Source organism: Carcharhinus amblyrhynchos, chromosome 6 (assembly GCF_965287045.1).
Source record: "Carcharhinus amblyrhynchos chromosome 6, sCarAmb.v2.hapA, whole genome shotgun sequence".
Classification (NCBI taxonomy): Eukaryota; Metazoa; Chordata; class Chondrichthyes; order Carcharhiniformes; family Carcharhinidae; genus Carcharhinus; species Carcharhinus amblyrhynchos.
Window position 1 is genome coordinate 30,979,095 of NC_137329.1, and position 16,461 is coordinate 30,995,555.

The 16,461-nt window shown below is 41.5% G+C and overlaps 1 protein-coding gene across 10 annotated transcripts in view; it reads left to right on the forward strand.

The window, feature by feature from the left end:
• sox6 (SRY-box transcription factor 6) overlaps window positions 1-16,461 on the forward strand; it is a 615,141-nt gene that overhangs the window by 539,121 nt on the left and 59,559 nt on the right. For all 10 annotated transcript variants that reach the window (XM_080190145.1, XM_080190148.1, XM_080190144.1 and 7 more), the window contains 2 exons: window positions 2,764-2,913; window positions 16,081-16,261. In XM_080190145.1, the coding sequence (XP_080046271.1) occupies window positions 2,764-2,913; window positions 16,081-16,261 (331 nt within the window). The remainder of the gene's footprint in view (window positions 1-2,763; window positions 2,914-16,080; window positions 16,262-16,461) is intronic.

Below are 16,461 nucleotides of genomic sequence, written 5' to 3' on the forward strand. Positions count from 1 at the left end.
CCGTTCCTATTTCTATGGTCTTATGATCTCATGCCAACGATTAGGAAAACTAATTACATCCCTAAAGCTACCTTCATCAATATGGGTTTGGTTTGTCACCACTGGCATTGAAAATGGCCCTTCACAGTGTGTCTCCTGTTTCTTTTATTCTACAAAGTTGGTAATTTTAAAGAACAAACCTGACATGGTGGAAACTGATCCATCCCCAACACTTATGAGTTTGCAATTGCACCTTGAGCAGGAGGTCACAGCACTCTGCACTTGAATAGCTCCTGCTTAGCTGTGTCTAAGTGCTGGGGTATTCTGTAATGTTAAAAGGCACAACATAAATGCAAGATATTGTGGAGTCAGTTTGATTTCAGAGACATTAATTGCTCCAACCCTACTCCAAGATCAGAAAATGGCAGGGAGAGATAGGAACCAAGAACAAAAGTCAAGGTGATAGGGGGAATTCAAAGAGGTACAAAGTTAGGAATGAGAAACTGACATCCAACTCATCAGAGTTGCCCCATTTATGTCCGTGCTTCATACATTAGGAACATTTCTGCTTCCCCTTCCCTGGCTCTGAGGCAAGCCCATACCTCTATGAAAATAAGGCATTGTGTGGACTGATGACATCTTTTGATTCACGTTTACAGTCACGTCAGTCCATGGAGATTCCACTTTGCTTTTGTTGTTGAAAGGACCCCTGCATCTGAGAGATTAAGTAACAGCAACTACGGTGAGAGTATACTGAGGAGTAAGCTAATACTGCAGCTCGCTGGAGCTGCGCAATTCCCCAGTAGATGCAAATCTGGTGAGCAAAGCTTCTCTTAGCTCAGTTTGAATTGTTTCATGCCACTAAGGATGGCAAACATATCCGAGATCAGGGGATGTTCTCTTGGGTTATAAGGTAAGAATAGTGCAATGGTTTTCGGTACAGGGGACTCCTGAAAATATCAGCACATTCATGGAGCCTCCCTTTGAATATTTTTAGAGAGATTTTTCAGATATTTGATTTATTATTGTCAAATGTATTAGGATGCAGTGAAAAGTTTTGTTTCTGGCATGCTATACAAAGCAAAGACAGGGGCATGTCCTCCACTATACTTTCTGAAGTCGATGACTATCTCCTTCATTTTACTGACATTGAGGGAGGGATTATTGTCATTGCACCATTTCACCAGATATTGACAAATACCTGGAAATCTTCAGCTTTTAGTTTCAACCTGGGGGTGTGGGAGACAGGCTGGGTTCAAGAAGGTGAATGCTTATTCACTTTACTCAGAGTATGAAGCTTGTTGCCACATGAGGCAAATAGCATAAATGTATTTAAGTTCGGCAAGTAGATGAGAGGGAATGTGGCGACAAGGGGATTTTCATAGTATCTTCATTATAGTGTTAACATAAGTTTACTTGTGACACTAATAAATAAACTTTAAAACTAAACTTTAGTTTTTCAAATAAAAACAACACAATCACTGCAGAAAACTTTTTTTATCATTGGTATTGACACAGCAACAGAAATAATGTGCCAGTACATTAATGAATACAGAAACCTGAAATTCCTGAGATTCCCCTCATGGTGTTCACGTAAAGACTTTGATTTGATTTTTTATTGTCATGTGTATTAGTATACAGTGAAAAGTATTCTTTTTTGTGTGCTATACAGATAAAACCATACATAAAGAAGGAAGCGAGAGAGTGCAGAATGTAGTGCTACAGTCATAGCTAGGGCGTAGAGAAAGGTCAGCTTCATGTAAGTAGATCCATTCAGAAGTCTGATGGTAGCAGGGAAGAAGCTGTTCTTAACTCAGTTGGTGCATAACCTCAGACTTCTGTATCTTCTTCCTGATGGAAAAAGGTGGAAGAGAATATGTCCAGGGTCCTTGATTATGCTGGCTGCTTTGCTGAGGTAGTGGAAAGTGCAGCCAGGGTCAATGGATGGGAGCCTGGTTTGCATGATGGACTGGGCTACATTCATGACCTTGTGTTATCTATACCTAACCTGGCAAAATGAGATTTGTTAGTGGTAGTGGTTTTAGTTTTGTGTTCAGGGTGATGCCTCAAAGCAAAAAGGAGAAGAAAGACACCATTGAATCTGAATACGGTGAGTAAGAGATAAATGGAAAACCCAGAATAAGAAGCCTATGTAACTGTCAAAGAGGAAAGTTTTGAAAAGTTTCTTTTTTCCAAAGAGCGGGAGTAAGGTATCAAAGCAAATGGGGGCTGGGTGAAAGAATTCAGAGGACAGCAGCAGGCTGGATGTATAGTTGGCTGTGGTGGAGTGGAGGAGTGTCAGGTACTGCAGAGAGAAAGCTTGTTCTATTCATCACCACTGCCATCTCTCACCTTGACAACAGAAAATCATTAATGGAAATAAAGCAACAATTCATGGTAAATGAGATAAGGCACACAAGGCAAACCTCAGAATGCAAATAATAGTGTCAGCATGCAAAACTATGAGCTTCACATTTAGGTCATGCAACCCGTGGAATAATAATTTGCAACTTGTCTGCCAACTAAGTAAGTGAGTGCCTTGTGTAAGTAAATACACAGCTTCTTTCTAATGTGTAGGGTTTGTTAGTGAATATAATCACACTGCTAATGCCTGTCTCTGAGACTAGGCTACCTGTGAAGAAATGTCCCGGTGTGGTGCCCATTAAAGGGAGTGAATGTTGTGTTGCACTGTTGTATTGAAGTGAGTTTGTGACACGCCTTCTGAAGCTTGTAGGTGAGTAAAGAATGCTGATACTCATGAAGTTTGTTCTCTCCCTGTCTCAGCAACTGTATGCAGCACAGCTGGCCAGTATGCAGGTCTCACCTGGTGCTAAGATCCCCTCCACTCAACAGCCACCAAACCCTGCAGGCGCACTCTCACCTACAGCTCTGAAAAATGAAAAGCAGGGGACCAGCCCTGTAGCTCAAGTCAAGGTAGGTTTTGTATGTTTATACGGCACTTCTACAGTGTCTCACTTACACAACAGAAATTCGTCAGATTGAAATTACTGTTAATACTGTTAGAAACTTGCATCTATAAGTTAGTAAATATTAATACTAGCCCATCTCCCATTGTATTGCAAACTAGAAGTCAGAGATAGGTACAAGCAAGATTTTTAGGTGCTGAAATGGCACTACCTTTAAATTGAATTGTCTTGTTAGACTGTTCAAGTCCTCCCCATGAGAAAGTAGTCTATCCTGAATACAGAGGGGCTTAATGTAAAAGCAGTTCCTTTAAGATTAATAGCAGTTTTTAAATCCCTGGCTTCCAGCTTTGGCAAATACCTGAAATCTGATGACCACTAATGCATGATTCATAGACAGAAAGCAAGGGTGCCACTGTCTTTAGGTCCATCTTTTGTCAAAACAATTGTATACTTCATTGCTGATCGGAAATTCTTGGCTACCTTTTCTGTCAGGGTAAGCTTATCACTTCTTGATTGAACCTCTAGATGGAGTGCTGTGCAATGTTGAAGTCATTGCAAAGGCACAGCAAAAAGCAGCATTTTCTTTCTCTGCATAAACACAGTGACTACAATTCAAAATAATTTATTGATGTGAAGCAGTTTGGAATGTCCTGAAGACATATAGATGCAAGTTCTTTAATGTTGTAACAACACTGACAACTGTCATTGAAAATCTAGAACATATTGTAATTCCCACCAGTACATGTGTAATTTGTGTGAACAGGAAAGAAAGGCAGACAAAATTATTTGAAACAAATCGGAAATGATTTCATCTTTTAATATCAAAAATGCTCATGCGATTAGCCACGTGGGTTGGTGCACAAGTACACATTAATTGATATAGCAGCACAGAGCGGCTTTATATGTAGTCAGTTCTGCAATAAAATTATTAAAAGCTTTGGCATTTAACAATTACTTTCAGGGAATGTAAAACAGCAGTCTTTGAGTGTGAGCATAGTCTTGAAATTAACTTAAGTAGAAAAGGGCAATATCACCTAAAAGGCTCATAATTGAAACAGGAAAAGCAACATTTTAAGACCCGAGTTTTGCTGGTTGAAGTGTCGTGGTGAATCCATTCCCTCAAGAGTTATCAAAGTGACAGAGAGGAAAGCAAATACAGATCAGAACCAGATGGATAGAATTGAAGCTAAGTAAGACATGTGAGCTAATTAGCTGATCAGAATTTGCCTTGTGTGTTAAAGGTCCAATCAGTTTCGATATGTGTCCATCCAGTTCCCAATCAACATGAACCTACTGCACAAAACTGCTTTGCATTCAGGTCTGCAAATGGTGACAGGGAAAGCAGGCTAAATCATAGAATCCCTGTAGTGCAGAAGGAGGCCGTTCAGCTCAACAATCCCACCCAGGCCCTATTCTTGTAACCCCACGTATTTATCCTGACACTAAGGTGCAATTTAGCATGGCCAATCAATCTAACTTGCACATCTTTGGATTATGGGAGGAAACCAGAGCACCCAGAGGAGGCCCATGCAGAATGGGGGGAACGTGCAAACTCCATATCAACGGTCACCCGAGGTCAGAATTGAACCCGGGTCCCTGGCTCTGGGAGGCAAAGGACAGTGTAAAGTTATTAAAGTCAAGATGGAATTGTTCCTCACAAAGCAAAATAGATAATATATAAATAATGTACAAAAAAGCATCAGGCAAAGAGAGATTTTGTTGCAATTATAAAAATGCATTCTACAGCAATTACCTTTTGAAGATTTCTGTTAACATTTTTGCATCAAGTAATTAATTATTAAGAACATAAATATCTTGTTTGGTCAGAAAATTGTGCAAATCAGAAGACAAATTGGCATCCTTAGATTTGTTTAGAAACACAAATCTCTAGATCACAGGATGATTAAATGCAATTGTGAATGAATGCTTTCATTTTTGTCATGCCCTTGACTCTCCAATTCAACATTCTGCTGTGTTGCACTGACCCGTAATGCAGGATCTAATTTGGGATCCGTTTCTTCAACAACCTTTTCTCCCTCCCCTGCATCAACTTGTTTGCTAAACATATCGTTCATGTTGAGAAGTGCCAGCCTATTTTCTGTGCCTTGCCCAGGTAGACATTCTTAAATCTGAATCTCGACACCAAATATTCCATAGGCCACCTAACCATGAAGGCAAAAGAAGCTGATTTTGTCCACATCCACACACGTACACCTTCTAGCAGGAGTCACTGGGAAGGAATCCGTGTTCAGCATGGAGACAACACCCCACACATCCAAGAAATGGTCTTGGAACAATTAACAGTGTAGAAGGATGAGAGAATCATAGAATCCCTACAGTACAGAAGGAGGCCATTTGGCCCATTGAGTTTGCACTGACAACAATCCCATCCAGGCCTTAATCCCGTAACCCCATGTATTTACTCCACTAATCCCACTATTTGGTTTCATCGGTCAGAACATTGAGTACAGGAGTCGGGATGAATTGTCAAAGTTGTACAAAACATTGGTAAGGCCACACTTGGAATACTGTGTGCAATTCTGGTCACCCTATTATAGAAAGGTTATCATTAAACTAGAAAGAGTGCAGAAGAGATTTACTAAGGCTACCAGGACTAGGTGGATTAAGTTATAAGGAGAGGCTGAATAGACTGGGACTTTTTTCTCTGGAGCATAGGAGGCTGAGGGGTGACCTTATAGAGATCTGTAAAATAATGAGGGGCATAGACAAGATAGCTAGTCAGTATCTTTTCCCAAAGGTAGGCGAGTCTAAAACTAAAGGGCATAGTTTTAAGATGAGAGGGGAGAGATACAAAAGTATCCAGAGGGACAGTTTTTTCACACAGAGGGTGGTGAGTGTCTGGAACAAGCTGCCAGAGGTAATAGTAAAGGTAGATACAATTTTATCTTTTGAAAAGCATTTAGATAGTTACATGGGTACGATGGGTATGGAGGGATATGGGTCAAATGCGGGCAATTGTGATTAGTTTAGGCGTTTAAAAAAAAGGCCAGCGTGGACAAGTTGGGCCGAAGGACCTGTTTCCATTTTGTAAACCTCTATGACTCTATAACTAATCCCCCTGACACTTAGGGGCAATTTAGCATGGCCAATCCTTCATATCTTTCGGACTGTGGGAGGAAACCAGAGTGCCTGAAGGAAACACACTCAGACACAGGGAGAACGTGCAAACTCCACATAGACAGTCAACCGAGGGGGAATTGCACCTGGCCCCCAGTGATGTGAGGCAGCGGTGCTTAGCACTGTGCCACTGTGCTGCCAGAGAAAAGTTTAGGAGGAGTTGTGGAAGGCAGAAAAAGAGAAACATTTTAGGAATTTTTGAAGGAATGGAGAAAGCTAAAATCATTTTTGTGAGAGGTATTTTGTAGGCAATGACATAATGACTGAAAGATCAGCCTCTGATGTGGAGGAAGCAAAGATCTATTAATCATATGAGTTAAGAGGGAAACGTCGAATCGTGTTATAATCCCTATAGGGACATAACTTTTAAAAAGGAAGTTTGAACTTCCAGTTAATAGCTGAAAAGGTGACATGGCAAGACTTTTTATATGGAAACCATGATGTGGAGATGCCGGTGTTGGACTGGGATGGGCACAGTAAGAAGTCTCACAACACCAGGTTAAAGTCCAACAGGTTTATTTGATATCATAAACTTTTGGAGTGCTGCACTCACCTGATGAAGGACCAGCACTCCGAAAGCTGGTGATACTAAATAAACCTATTGGACTTTAACCTGATGTTGTGAGACTTCTTTCTATGGAAAGACTCAGCAGGTCTGGCTGTGTCTGTGGAGAGAGAAACAGAGCCAAAGGCATATGACTCCATATAACTCTTCTTCAGAGCTGAAGAGGGGTAGGAATTTCCTGACAAATACACTTGGTTTCAGCCAAGATTACAATTTTCTGTCAGAAAAAAAGCTGATTTTCATCTTAAAGCAACCATTCTCTGCTATCAAGTTAATTTGATCTCAAGTCAGTTTGTGGAGCATGAGTTAACCCTTTCTCAAAAATAGGCACACTTGCATCCCTCTTTAACTCTGAAGGAGAATCATACTGACTCCAAATATTAAATCTATTTCTCTCTCCACAGTTGCTGCGAGGCTCGCTGAGTCTTTCCAACATTTTCTGTCTGCATTTCAGATTTCCAGCGTCTGCAGCATTTTGCTTTTATGACATGTTTTCAGACGATTACCGTAACAAATAGACTAAAAGTGCTAGCTATATTTCAATTGCATTGTTAAGATAGACAGATGAAGGATATTACTCAATCCAGTACATAGAGCACTTATAAAGAGAGATGGCTGGGCCGTTGTGGTGGTAAGTAGAATATGAAATGCTGCATTCTGTAAATAAGTCTATTTTTAAGAAAGGATTAACATCTAGCTTGATACTTCACCACTTGGCTTGGGTTCCACTTAACCTGGTAGCAGAGAATGGTTACTTAAAGCTTAAGTTTGGAAACTAACTTTTTTTTCAAATAAAAGATTGTAATCTGAGTTATTTTTATGAAGAATGGCTAAAATCAAGTGTAAACTGTCAGGGTCTAATTTCCCTTCAACATTCTATTATTTATTTATCAGTGTCACAAGTAGGCTTATGTTAACATGCAATGAAGTTACTATGAAAATCCCCTAGTTGCCATTTTCCGGTACCTGTTTGCATACACCAAGGGAGAAATTAGCATGGCCAACACACATCTTTTAGACTGAGAGAGGAAACCAGAGTACCCAGAGGAAACACATACAGACAAGGGGAGAATACACGGACTCTGCAGAAACAGTGACCCAAAGCTGGGAATCAAACCCAGGGCTCTGGCGCTGTGAGTCTGAACCACAATCTGAACCTTTTGACAAACGGAACAATAAAGTGGATACTTGGACACAGGTGACACCTGAAACAAATAGAAATAAGGTATGGCCTTGATACTGCTGCTTCCCAACAAAGGTAAAGTCAAAAGCAAAGTATTCTTGAGCTGTTGGCTTGCCAGTTTGATATTGAGGAAGGCTTGGAGCTTTTATTAAGGTTTATGGATAAAATTTACAAGAAAAATGATCCAATAAATGCCAACAAGCAATGGTCAGACTCTGATAGATTGCAAGAGATGGATGGTTATTCCACAAAGGAATATATCATGGACTTTAATAGACCATATAAAAGATTGCAAAATCCAATTTGGAGATTCCTTTGTCCAATGCTCACATTCAAATTGTTGGATTGCACTAAAGTGTTGCACATGGATAGGCTTCTGGTCTGAACTGGAATCAGATTCTCAGAAAGAGACACACTTTGGATCAGATGTCTGATGCTTTAAAAGAAAATTCTGGGAAGGCAGTCATTTCCAGCAGTCTTTAGAACACAAGTGAAATATTTTGTGGTGTCACAGGGGATGAAGAACTTAATGACCGCATCCTTTTGAGATTGTTCAAATATGGGAGTTAAGCATCAGTACAACAGAAGAATTACAGAGAAAATGAAATGAGCATGAAAGCATTTCTGGCAGGTCCAGCTGACAACAGGATTAGAAAGATAATAATAGACAAATGAATCCCAGGAGTGCACAGGGACGAGTTAACAGGTCAAAATATTACTGTGGGGTAAATTGCACAAAGAGAAGTGTTCATGAAGTGATGCATGGCACATAAAATCCAGAGGTTGAAGATGGTGACATTGAACAGATTGAGGAAATTGTACTGATGACAAGAAGTTTTAGTCCAGTAATGAGTGTATTTGTTGTGGATTCATTTAATTGCATTGTGTTCGACAGTGGTTGTACTTCAACATTATGTTGAATAGATTGGCTAAAATGTTATTTAGATTCACCCAGAAGTAACATAGAAACATATAAAATAGATGCAGGAGGAGGCCATTCAGCCCTTTGAGCCTGCGCAACCATTCAGTACAATCATGACTGATCATGCACTCTCAGTATCCCACCCCCACTTTCTTTCCATACTCCTTGATTCTTTTAGCCATAAGGGCCATGTCCAGCTACCTCTTAAACATCTCTAATGAACTGGCCCCAACAGCTTTCTGTGGTAGAGAATTTCACAGGTTCACAACTCTGAGTGAAGAGGTTCTTCCTTATCTCAGTCCTGAGTGGCTTACCTCTTATTCTTAGACTGTGGCATCTAGTTCTGAACTGCCCCAATAAAGGATCAAAGTTCTACTTGTTTCAAGTTCATGGATAATAACACAAGGGAATTTTGACAAAGAACAAAAAGAACAAAAACAGCCCGGGAAACAGGCCCTTCGGCCCAACAAGCCCGCGCCACCATTTTAACATTACAAGTCCCCCCCCTCCACCCATGACCCTTATCTATTGTTTTATGGCAATCCACATGGAGGGAAACTAACTTAGGGACAATTTATTACTTCCAATCGGCCTAATAGCACATCTTTGGGGTGTGGGAGGAAACCGGAGCACCCGGAGAAAACCCACGCAAGCACGGGGAGAATGCGCAAACTCCCACAGACACTGGCCCAAATCCATGTGTCTGCACAGCAAACAGTGATAGTCACTGAGCTGTCGTGTTGCCCAGCATCTGGTCCAGTTTAAGCACACACTAACGACATGAAGCACTAGGCCACTCTCGAACATTCAAGAGCAGCCCAAGTACGACCCATTGTGTGTATGCCCCTCGTTGGACAACAAGGCGGACCGACTTAAAACTTAAAATTAAAAGAGAAAAAACATTATTATCATACCACATCCTTTTACGTTACCAGGGACGTCCCAATGCTAATGAACCTTATTTAAAACAATCTCCTATATCCTCCCATCTCCAACCCACTCATGTGCCTGTCTAAGTTACTCTTAAACAACTCCAGCGTGCCTGCCTCCACCACCTTACTTGGCAGAGCATTCCATACCCCCACTACCCTCTGTGTGAAAAACCTCCCTCTAATATCTGTGTTATACTTCTCCCCCCTCTCCTTAAGCCCATGTAGTAACTTCACTGCAGAGTTAATGTAAGCTTACTTGTGATACTAATAAATAAACTTTAAACAATTAAGGTCACTAAAAAGAGTGGTGATTTCAGGCAGAATAGCTGAGGGAAGCCACTTTCACCCAAACAAGGACATTATTGCATCCTTATTACAAAAGCTAGCATCTCAATGAGTTCCAATTCAAGCAACATTCTTCTTATAGGCTTAAATCCCCCTTTAAAATTAGTTAGCAAAACACATCCTTGCTTTCCTTAGGTTAGCAGTCCTAGAGCTTTCAGAACGCCCCTGGAGGGAGCGAGAGGGAGACCATTATTTCTTCTGGCAGCTCAGGCACCATCGGCTTGTATTTTAAAATGAAACTGAAAACTGATCCTTCCACTGATCCTTCCTGCAAGTTTAGCTTCCCCCATTAATTACTGACTGTGCCCCTGTCAATCAATTAAATCAAAACTCTACTCTGAAACCCCAGGGAAAACCTAAGCAAACCAAATGCATTGGCTCTGCTTAAACAACATTCCCCATGTATAAAATGAGTACTTGTCTTGTTCTCCCAACTACTAATTTAAATGTTTTCCCAGACAAATCAGGACCCTGCAAAACAGTTTAGAATTCTAAACATATCCCTTGCAAGAAACATGATACAAATGTATTTCCTTAAAGGCACAGTATCATCACAAATGGACTGTGTGAAAGAAGTCACATGATGATTGAAGAGATGCTCCATAAGACTTTAGCTAACTAACCATATTGTAAGCTAACATCAGTGCTGGTGTTGGCAGTCCATGCAAAGAATTTGATTCAAATGGTTAGGAACTACAGTCCATTTCAATGGTCCATGGAAGGAATCCTGAAATACTTTCTGCTGAGTGATAAACCCGTGGCCTTAGAAAGGACCATAATTAATTCCACATTTGTGTGCAATCCACTGTCCTACATTGAGGGAGGAAGAAATCCTGCAGCGACAGTCTTGAAAAACATAAGAGGGCAAATAGTCTATGCAATAGAATAAGGACCACAGAACAAGGTTACAGACTGATAAAAGAAATGCTAGTGAGAAAAGAGATTGCTAAGATAAAAGAGTTTGATGCATGTCTTCAGTTATTGGAATTCTTTACAAGGAATCCTTGTTCAAAGAAATTGTTGGAGGTCCTAAAAGAGGGATATCTTGTATTGTGATGGGTTATGTGAAATATGGATTTTTTTTCTCTCTGATTTATTTCAGAATTGTTTGAGTGTGATATAATGTTTTTGTTTAAAGAAAGGGGAATCTGTTAATGTTATGTCGGTTGTATTGTTTAGATACATAGATGAAGGGCATTGTTTAATTAAATCGGGATGGTCAGGGGTTTGTCACTTTGATACAGAAGAAGCTCATTGACTTTGTCTGTGACAAAAGGATGAATTGAGTTGCTGTTTAGGTACTGAGTCTCCCACTTAGGGAGAGCAGTAAGATCCTGTTGTGTCTTTGTATGCAGGTGGTTTCATTCTCCCTTCAGAGCTTGCAGAAAGACCTTTACATTGAGCCCTCTCCTAGTGATGTATATCTTCTGCTCAGTTCACAACCTCAGCTGTGACTTGCAGCTCCTGTTTATGAACATGGGAGGTCTCCATGCTTCCTTGCAGGAGTTGCCTATCTTTTAACTGGAACTGATCAAAGTCTGGAACATGGCTGCCTCCCATCAGAGAGCTGCTGCTTAGGAAGCTCCAACACCATTTGTGTGATTGGTGGAAGAGAGGGCTTATGCTGCTGGGATGATCAGAATCAGGGACATACTGCATGGCGGAGGAACATACTGGATTTCACTGGTATAGCTTGCATATATAACACCACTGGATAACCACTTCATGGCCAAAGCCATCCTGAGTCGTAAAGATATGATGCTCAGCCCCAACTGCACTCAAGGTATCAAGGCAAGTCATACATGTAGAGCACCCATGTCTGAATGCACCAGTGCTTGGATAGAACTTCTTATTGGCCCTGGGTCCTGAAACCTCCCTTGGGAACCTCAGCTCCACAGTTTTCTGCCTCTCGACAGGCTGCAGATGCACATCCTCCACTTCCTCACCTCATCAGCCATCCGGACACACCATGGCATTCCTTCCTGCCATCTAGAGGTGTCTAGTGCTCCCAGTAGATTTTTTTTATGATGCCAGTAGTAAGCTAACTTATATGTTTAGGCATTAGTGTAGAACTTGTACTCACAGCCTTCTAACTCAGAGGCAGGGATTCCACAGAGAATAGTTAAATTGGGTATTCACATGGAAAGATAATCTGAGCTTTGAGTACAGGCAAACATAGGAATACACAACTGGATATTTAACTCTGATAAAGAGTCATCTTGACTCGAAACATTGGCTCTATTCTCCCTCCTGCAGATGCTGTCAGACCTGTTGAGATTTTCCAGTATTTTCATTTCCTGTTTTTGTTTCAGATTCCAGCATCCGCAGTATTTTGCTTGTATCTGGATATTCAGCTCACTCTAGTTAGAATACGTTTCAGATTTAGTTGAGTGGAGAGTTAGAACTGCAAAGTGTATTAGTTCCAAATTACATTTGTCAACATGAGTAAACACTGACATTACAATAATAAAATTACTGTGTTTATGTAAATAAAGGCAAGTACAGAGAGAGACTAATGAGCCTTCCTTTGGTTAAATCTTTTAGGAATTGGCTAATTAGCTTCTTATTTGAATGTAACAGGAAAGAACCATTTTTGTCCCTGAGGTAAAATGTACCATCCAACCAAATGATCAGATGTTGTATTCAGTCTTTGTTATTCTGGATTTTCCAATTAAGTGTGCAATGCACCACAGTTAATACCTCAGCTTTTTGAAACTATCAAAGGAGCAATTTTCTATTCTTGTTCCAGATACACAAATGCACAAATCCTTAAATGAGAGAGTTTTAAAAATACGTATCAGTTACTACCCCTTCCCCATTTTCTCATGCAAGTTCTAATTTCAACTGGATCAGCGTTTCATGGATAATATCTATTTCTGGCACCTAACCTAGTGATCATTCTACATGTATGAGTCCAGATAGTGACTGTCAGCAGTCTGTTTTACTTTGTAGGACAGTATGGCTGAGGTTGCCATTTGCACCAATGCTTTCCACCATGGGCCGTTTGATAATTCGTCCACACTCTCCCTCAGTTTATAAGCCCAGAAACACAGGGAGAAATGCTGGTGGACTTTCTGGTCTAACCTTCTCAGTTCCACACTAGGTAGTGTGACATGGTGGCACAGTGGTTAGCACTGCTGCCTCTCAGCGCCAGGAGCCCGGGTTCAATTTCTGGTTTGGGTCACTGTCTGGAGTTTGCACTTTTTCCTTGTGTCTGCGTGGGTTTCCACCGGGTGCTCCAGTTTCCTCCCACAGTCCAAAGATGTTCTGGTTAGGTTAATTGGCCATGCTAAAATTGACCCTAGTGTGGGGTTATGGGAATAGGGCATGGGTGGGATTGTGGTCAGTACAAACTCGATGGGCCAAATGGCCTCCTTCTGCACTGTAGGGATGATGTTTCTATAATTGCTCAGCTGAGCCACTGGAGCAGCTGTCAATTCAATTCTTATCCTAAACTATCCTTTCAGCTAGACTGACATGTTGGGACACTGCATTTACGCCTTTAGTTTGATTCAGCACTCACTAATGTGATGCAAGTCTCCTCAAGCTGTAAAGACCCTTTGTGAAATGGGTTAGGAACAGTCTTAGTCTAGTTCTTATTGGAGACACACCCACAGCCTGTAATTTCCCTCCAAACTGACTACCTCAGGAAAATATAAATGTTGCAAGATGCAATAGGTAGACCTCTTGTGATGCCTGGTGATAGGATGCGTTCGAACAGAATAGCCTGGGTTCACTTTGACCTCCGTAGTTGTTAACCTGAATGTAACTTTGGGAATATATTTTGACTTCTATCACCAGGAAGAAAACTAAAGTCAGTGGAAAGGACAGTTGGGTGGGTTGGATAATGAACTGCAGATCCGTTACCATGTGGGCCAGAACCTTACGCTCTGCTTCTGATATATTCTGAGGTGCTGGTGTGGGGAGGAGCATGGAATTGCATCGGTAGGATTCCCTCCAGGTTCCTGCCTACTACATCCCAGTAGCAATTTTACACTGGGGTGGGCAGGGCCTCAGATAGCAACCCAATCCTTGCCCCAATAAAGGGCCTTTTCCTGCTCAGTCTCAATTTTTAGGCTTGTGACAGCCCAAGGGAAGAAAGGCAAAGTTAAAGTAAGTTCAATCTTGGGTGGGGAGGTGGGTTGGCACCTTAGTCAGAAACCCCCCCCACCATGCATTCCCTACATTCTATGCTACTCACCTGTCCTCTGATTCTGGGACTTAGTGCCAGGCAGATTCCTGCAATGCCTCCTCCAGCCACTGCAGTGCTGTGTCTGGAGGGACGAGCGACTGCTGGCCAGCCTGATTGGTTGGCAGCTCTCCAAAACAGGATTTTCTCCCAATTGAGGGGTAGACGTCCTGCCTTATGCCAACCCATTCTCGTTAGAGTGTGGTGTGGCATCGGGATTGTTGGAGTTGGTGGGGATGTGTTCCCCGCTAACTCCTTGGATGGCAGGAGCCAAACCCCCGCTGTTCTGAAAATTCAGACCCTGGTGTTTGCCTAGCTCTGAAAGGTAATTATATACCTTTCAATGTTTCCATAAAATGAACAGCATTTTGTACCCCAACATTGGAGTTTCTCTGGATATGTACATTATAGGTTATTTATACCTATATATAATATATAAAATATATAAATATACGTTGCTTTTTTGCAAAATTGTTCAAGTAGTAGATTGTCAGTATATCGCTGATACTTAGCACTTTACAATTTAAAGAATCAATTAGCTTTACAAAGTACAAGAGAGCTCACAAGCTGTTTCAGTAAGTAACTGCTCCTTGTTAAACTGTGGTGACTACTGCAATATGAGTAATGATTGGCTTTCTCTGGTGGTGCGTGCAGTTAATTTTCTGTTTTCTACAGCACACCCTTCCCTAGAATGTGGCTTGTGTAGATGGTAAGAGGCGTGTTTTAATAAGCGGTTACTGCATCTTACAAGCTACCAAGCCATTGTGTACAATTACATAGCTGAATTTGGTAAAGAATGGCAGGGAAAGGAACTCCCATCTAACAATGCTTCTTCTTTGGTGAAGTGACCTCAACTTAAGGAAAAGGATTATAAAACGATGCACTTCTTTGGCTACATTAATAGTTTCAGCTGCCCCCCGCCCCCACCCCGCCATTTTAGCATCATCTGCAAATCTGACTTGAATTGTACCACTGGATGCAAATATTATATGGGGCCTAGCACAAATATCAGGGCATTCTTCTAAATACATGCCCCCAGTCTGCGATGACTCCTCAATTTCCCCACTGTTTCCTCTCCTTGGGCTAATTTTCACCCAGGAATACTTTGCTTCTTCCATTTGTGCAGCAGTCTTTTTTGTGGGACTTTGCTGAAGTACTTTCTGGAATTTAAGGTGTGCCAAGTGATGGGGCTTTCCCATAGCCATTTGAGATGTTGATCCTTAAAAAAACAGCCCAAGGAGCTGGACAAGCAGGTCCTTTTCCTAATTAAGTTTTAAAAGTTTATTTATCAGTCACAAGTAGGCTTATATGTGAAACTCCCCTGGTCACCACACTCCAGTGCCTGTTCGGGTACACTGAGGGACAATGCACCAGACTAGATGTCTTTCGGACTGAGGGTGGAAATTGGAACACCCAAAAGAAACCCATGCAGACACAAGGAGAAGGTGCACACTCTGCACAGATAGTGACCCAAGCCGGGAATCAAACCATGGCACTGTTAGGTCGCAGTGCTGGCCACTGTGCCACCATGTCGCCCAATCATATGAGCTGCCAATCACTAGGTTAATTTGATAACATGAAGTGCAACCACTACTTACAAATGAAATGCAATGGCTAAGAATCTTTCCTGTCTGTAGTAATCGCAATGCTTGATTCATTCAAACAGGTTAAGATCAATCAGATTAAAGCGAATAACTTTGAACCTAAAACATAATCCTTCTATGGGAATAAAAAGGAATGGTGCAACAATACTGTTATTGTGTGTACTAGAATGAAAATAGGTTTTGGCACCAATTGCTTCACGTGTGCAGTAGTTTGGGCTCGGTTCCAGTGTTGGGAGGGAGGATCACAGCGTTGTTATTCAATGTGCTAAACGTGCTTGTTTATGATTCATTTGTAGGATGAAGCAGCACAGCCGCTCAATCTGTCAGCCCGGCCCAAGACCACAGAGCCCGTCCGATCTCCCACATCACCCACCCAGAGCTTCTTCCACACAAATAAATCTAGTCCAGTCAACCTGCCCAACAAAAGCAGCATCCCCAGCCCTGTGGGTGGCACACCAGGAAGAGGATCATCTTTAGGTAAGCACTCAGAGAAAACGAAGAATTATCTTTCTGCCTCTGAGCATTATTGGTGATATTGTAAGACAATACTTTACATGGTACATTTCATTACTGACCTTCAGCCAGCTCACAGCCTGAACAGATTGGGTTCATATTCCAAGGTGTCTGTATGAAGGAGGCATCCACTTGTGAATCTCCACTGGCATAAGACAAATGCA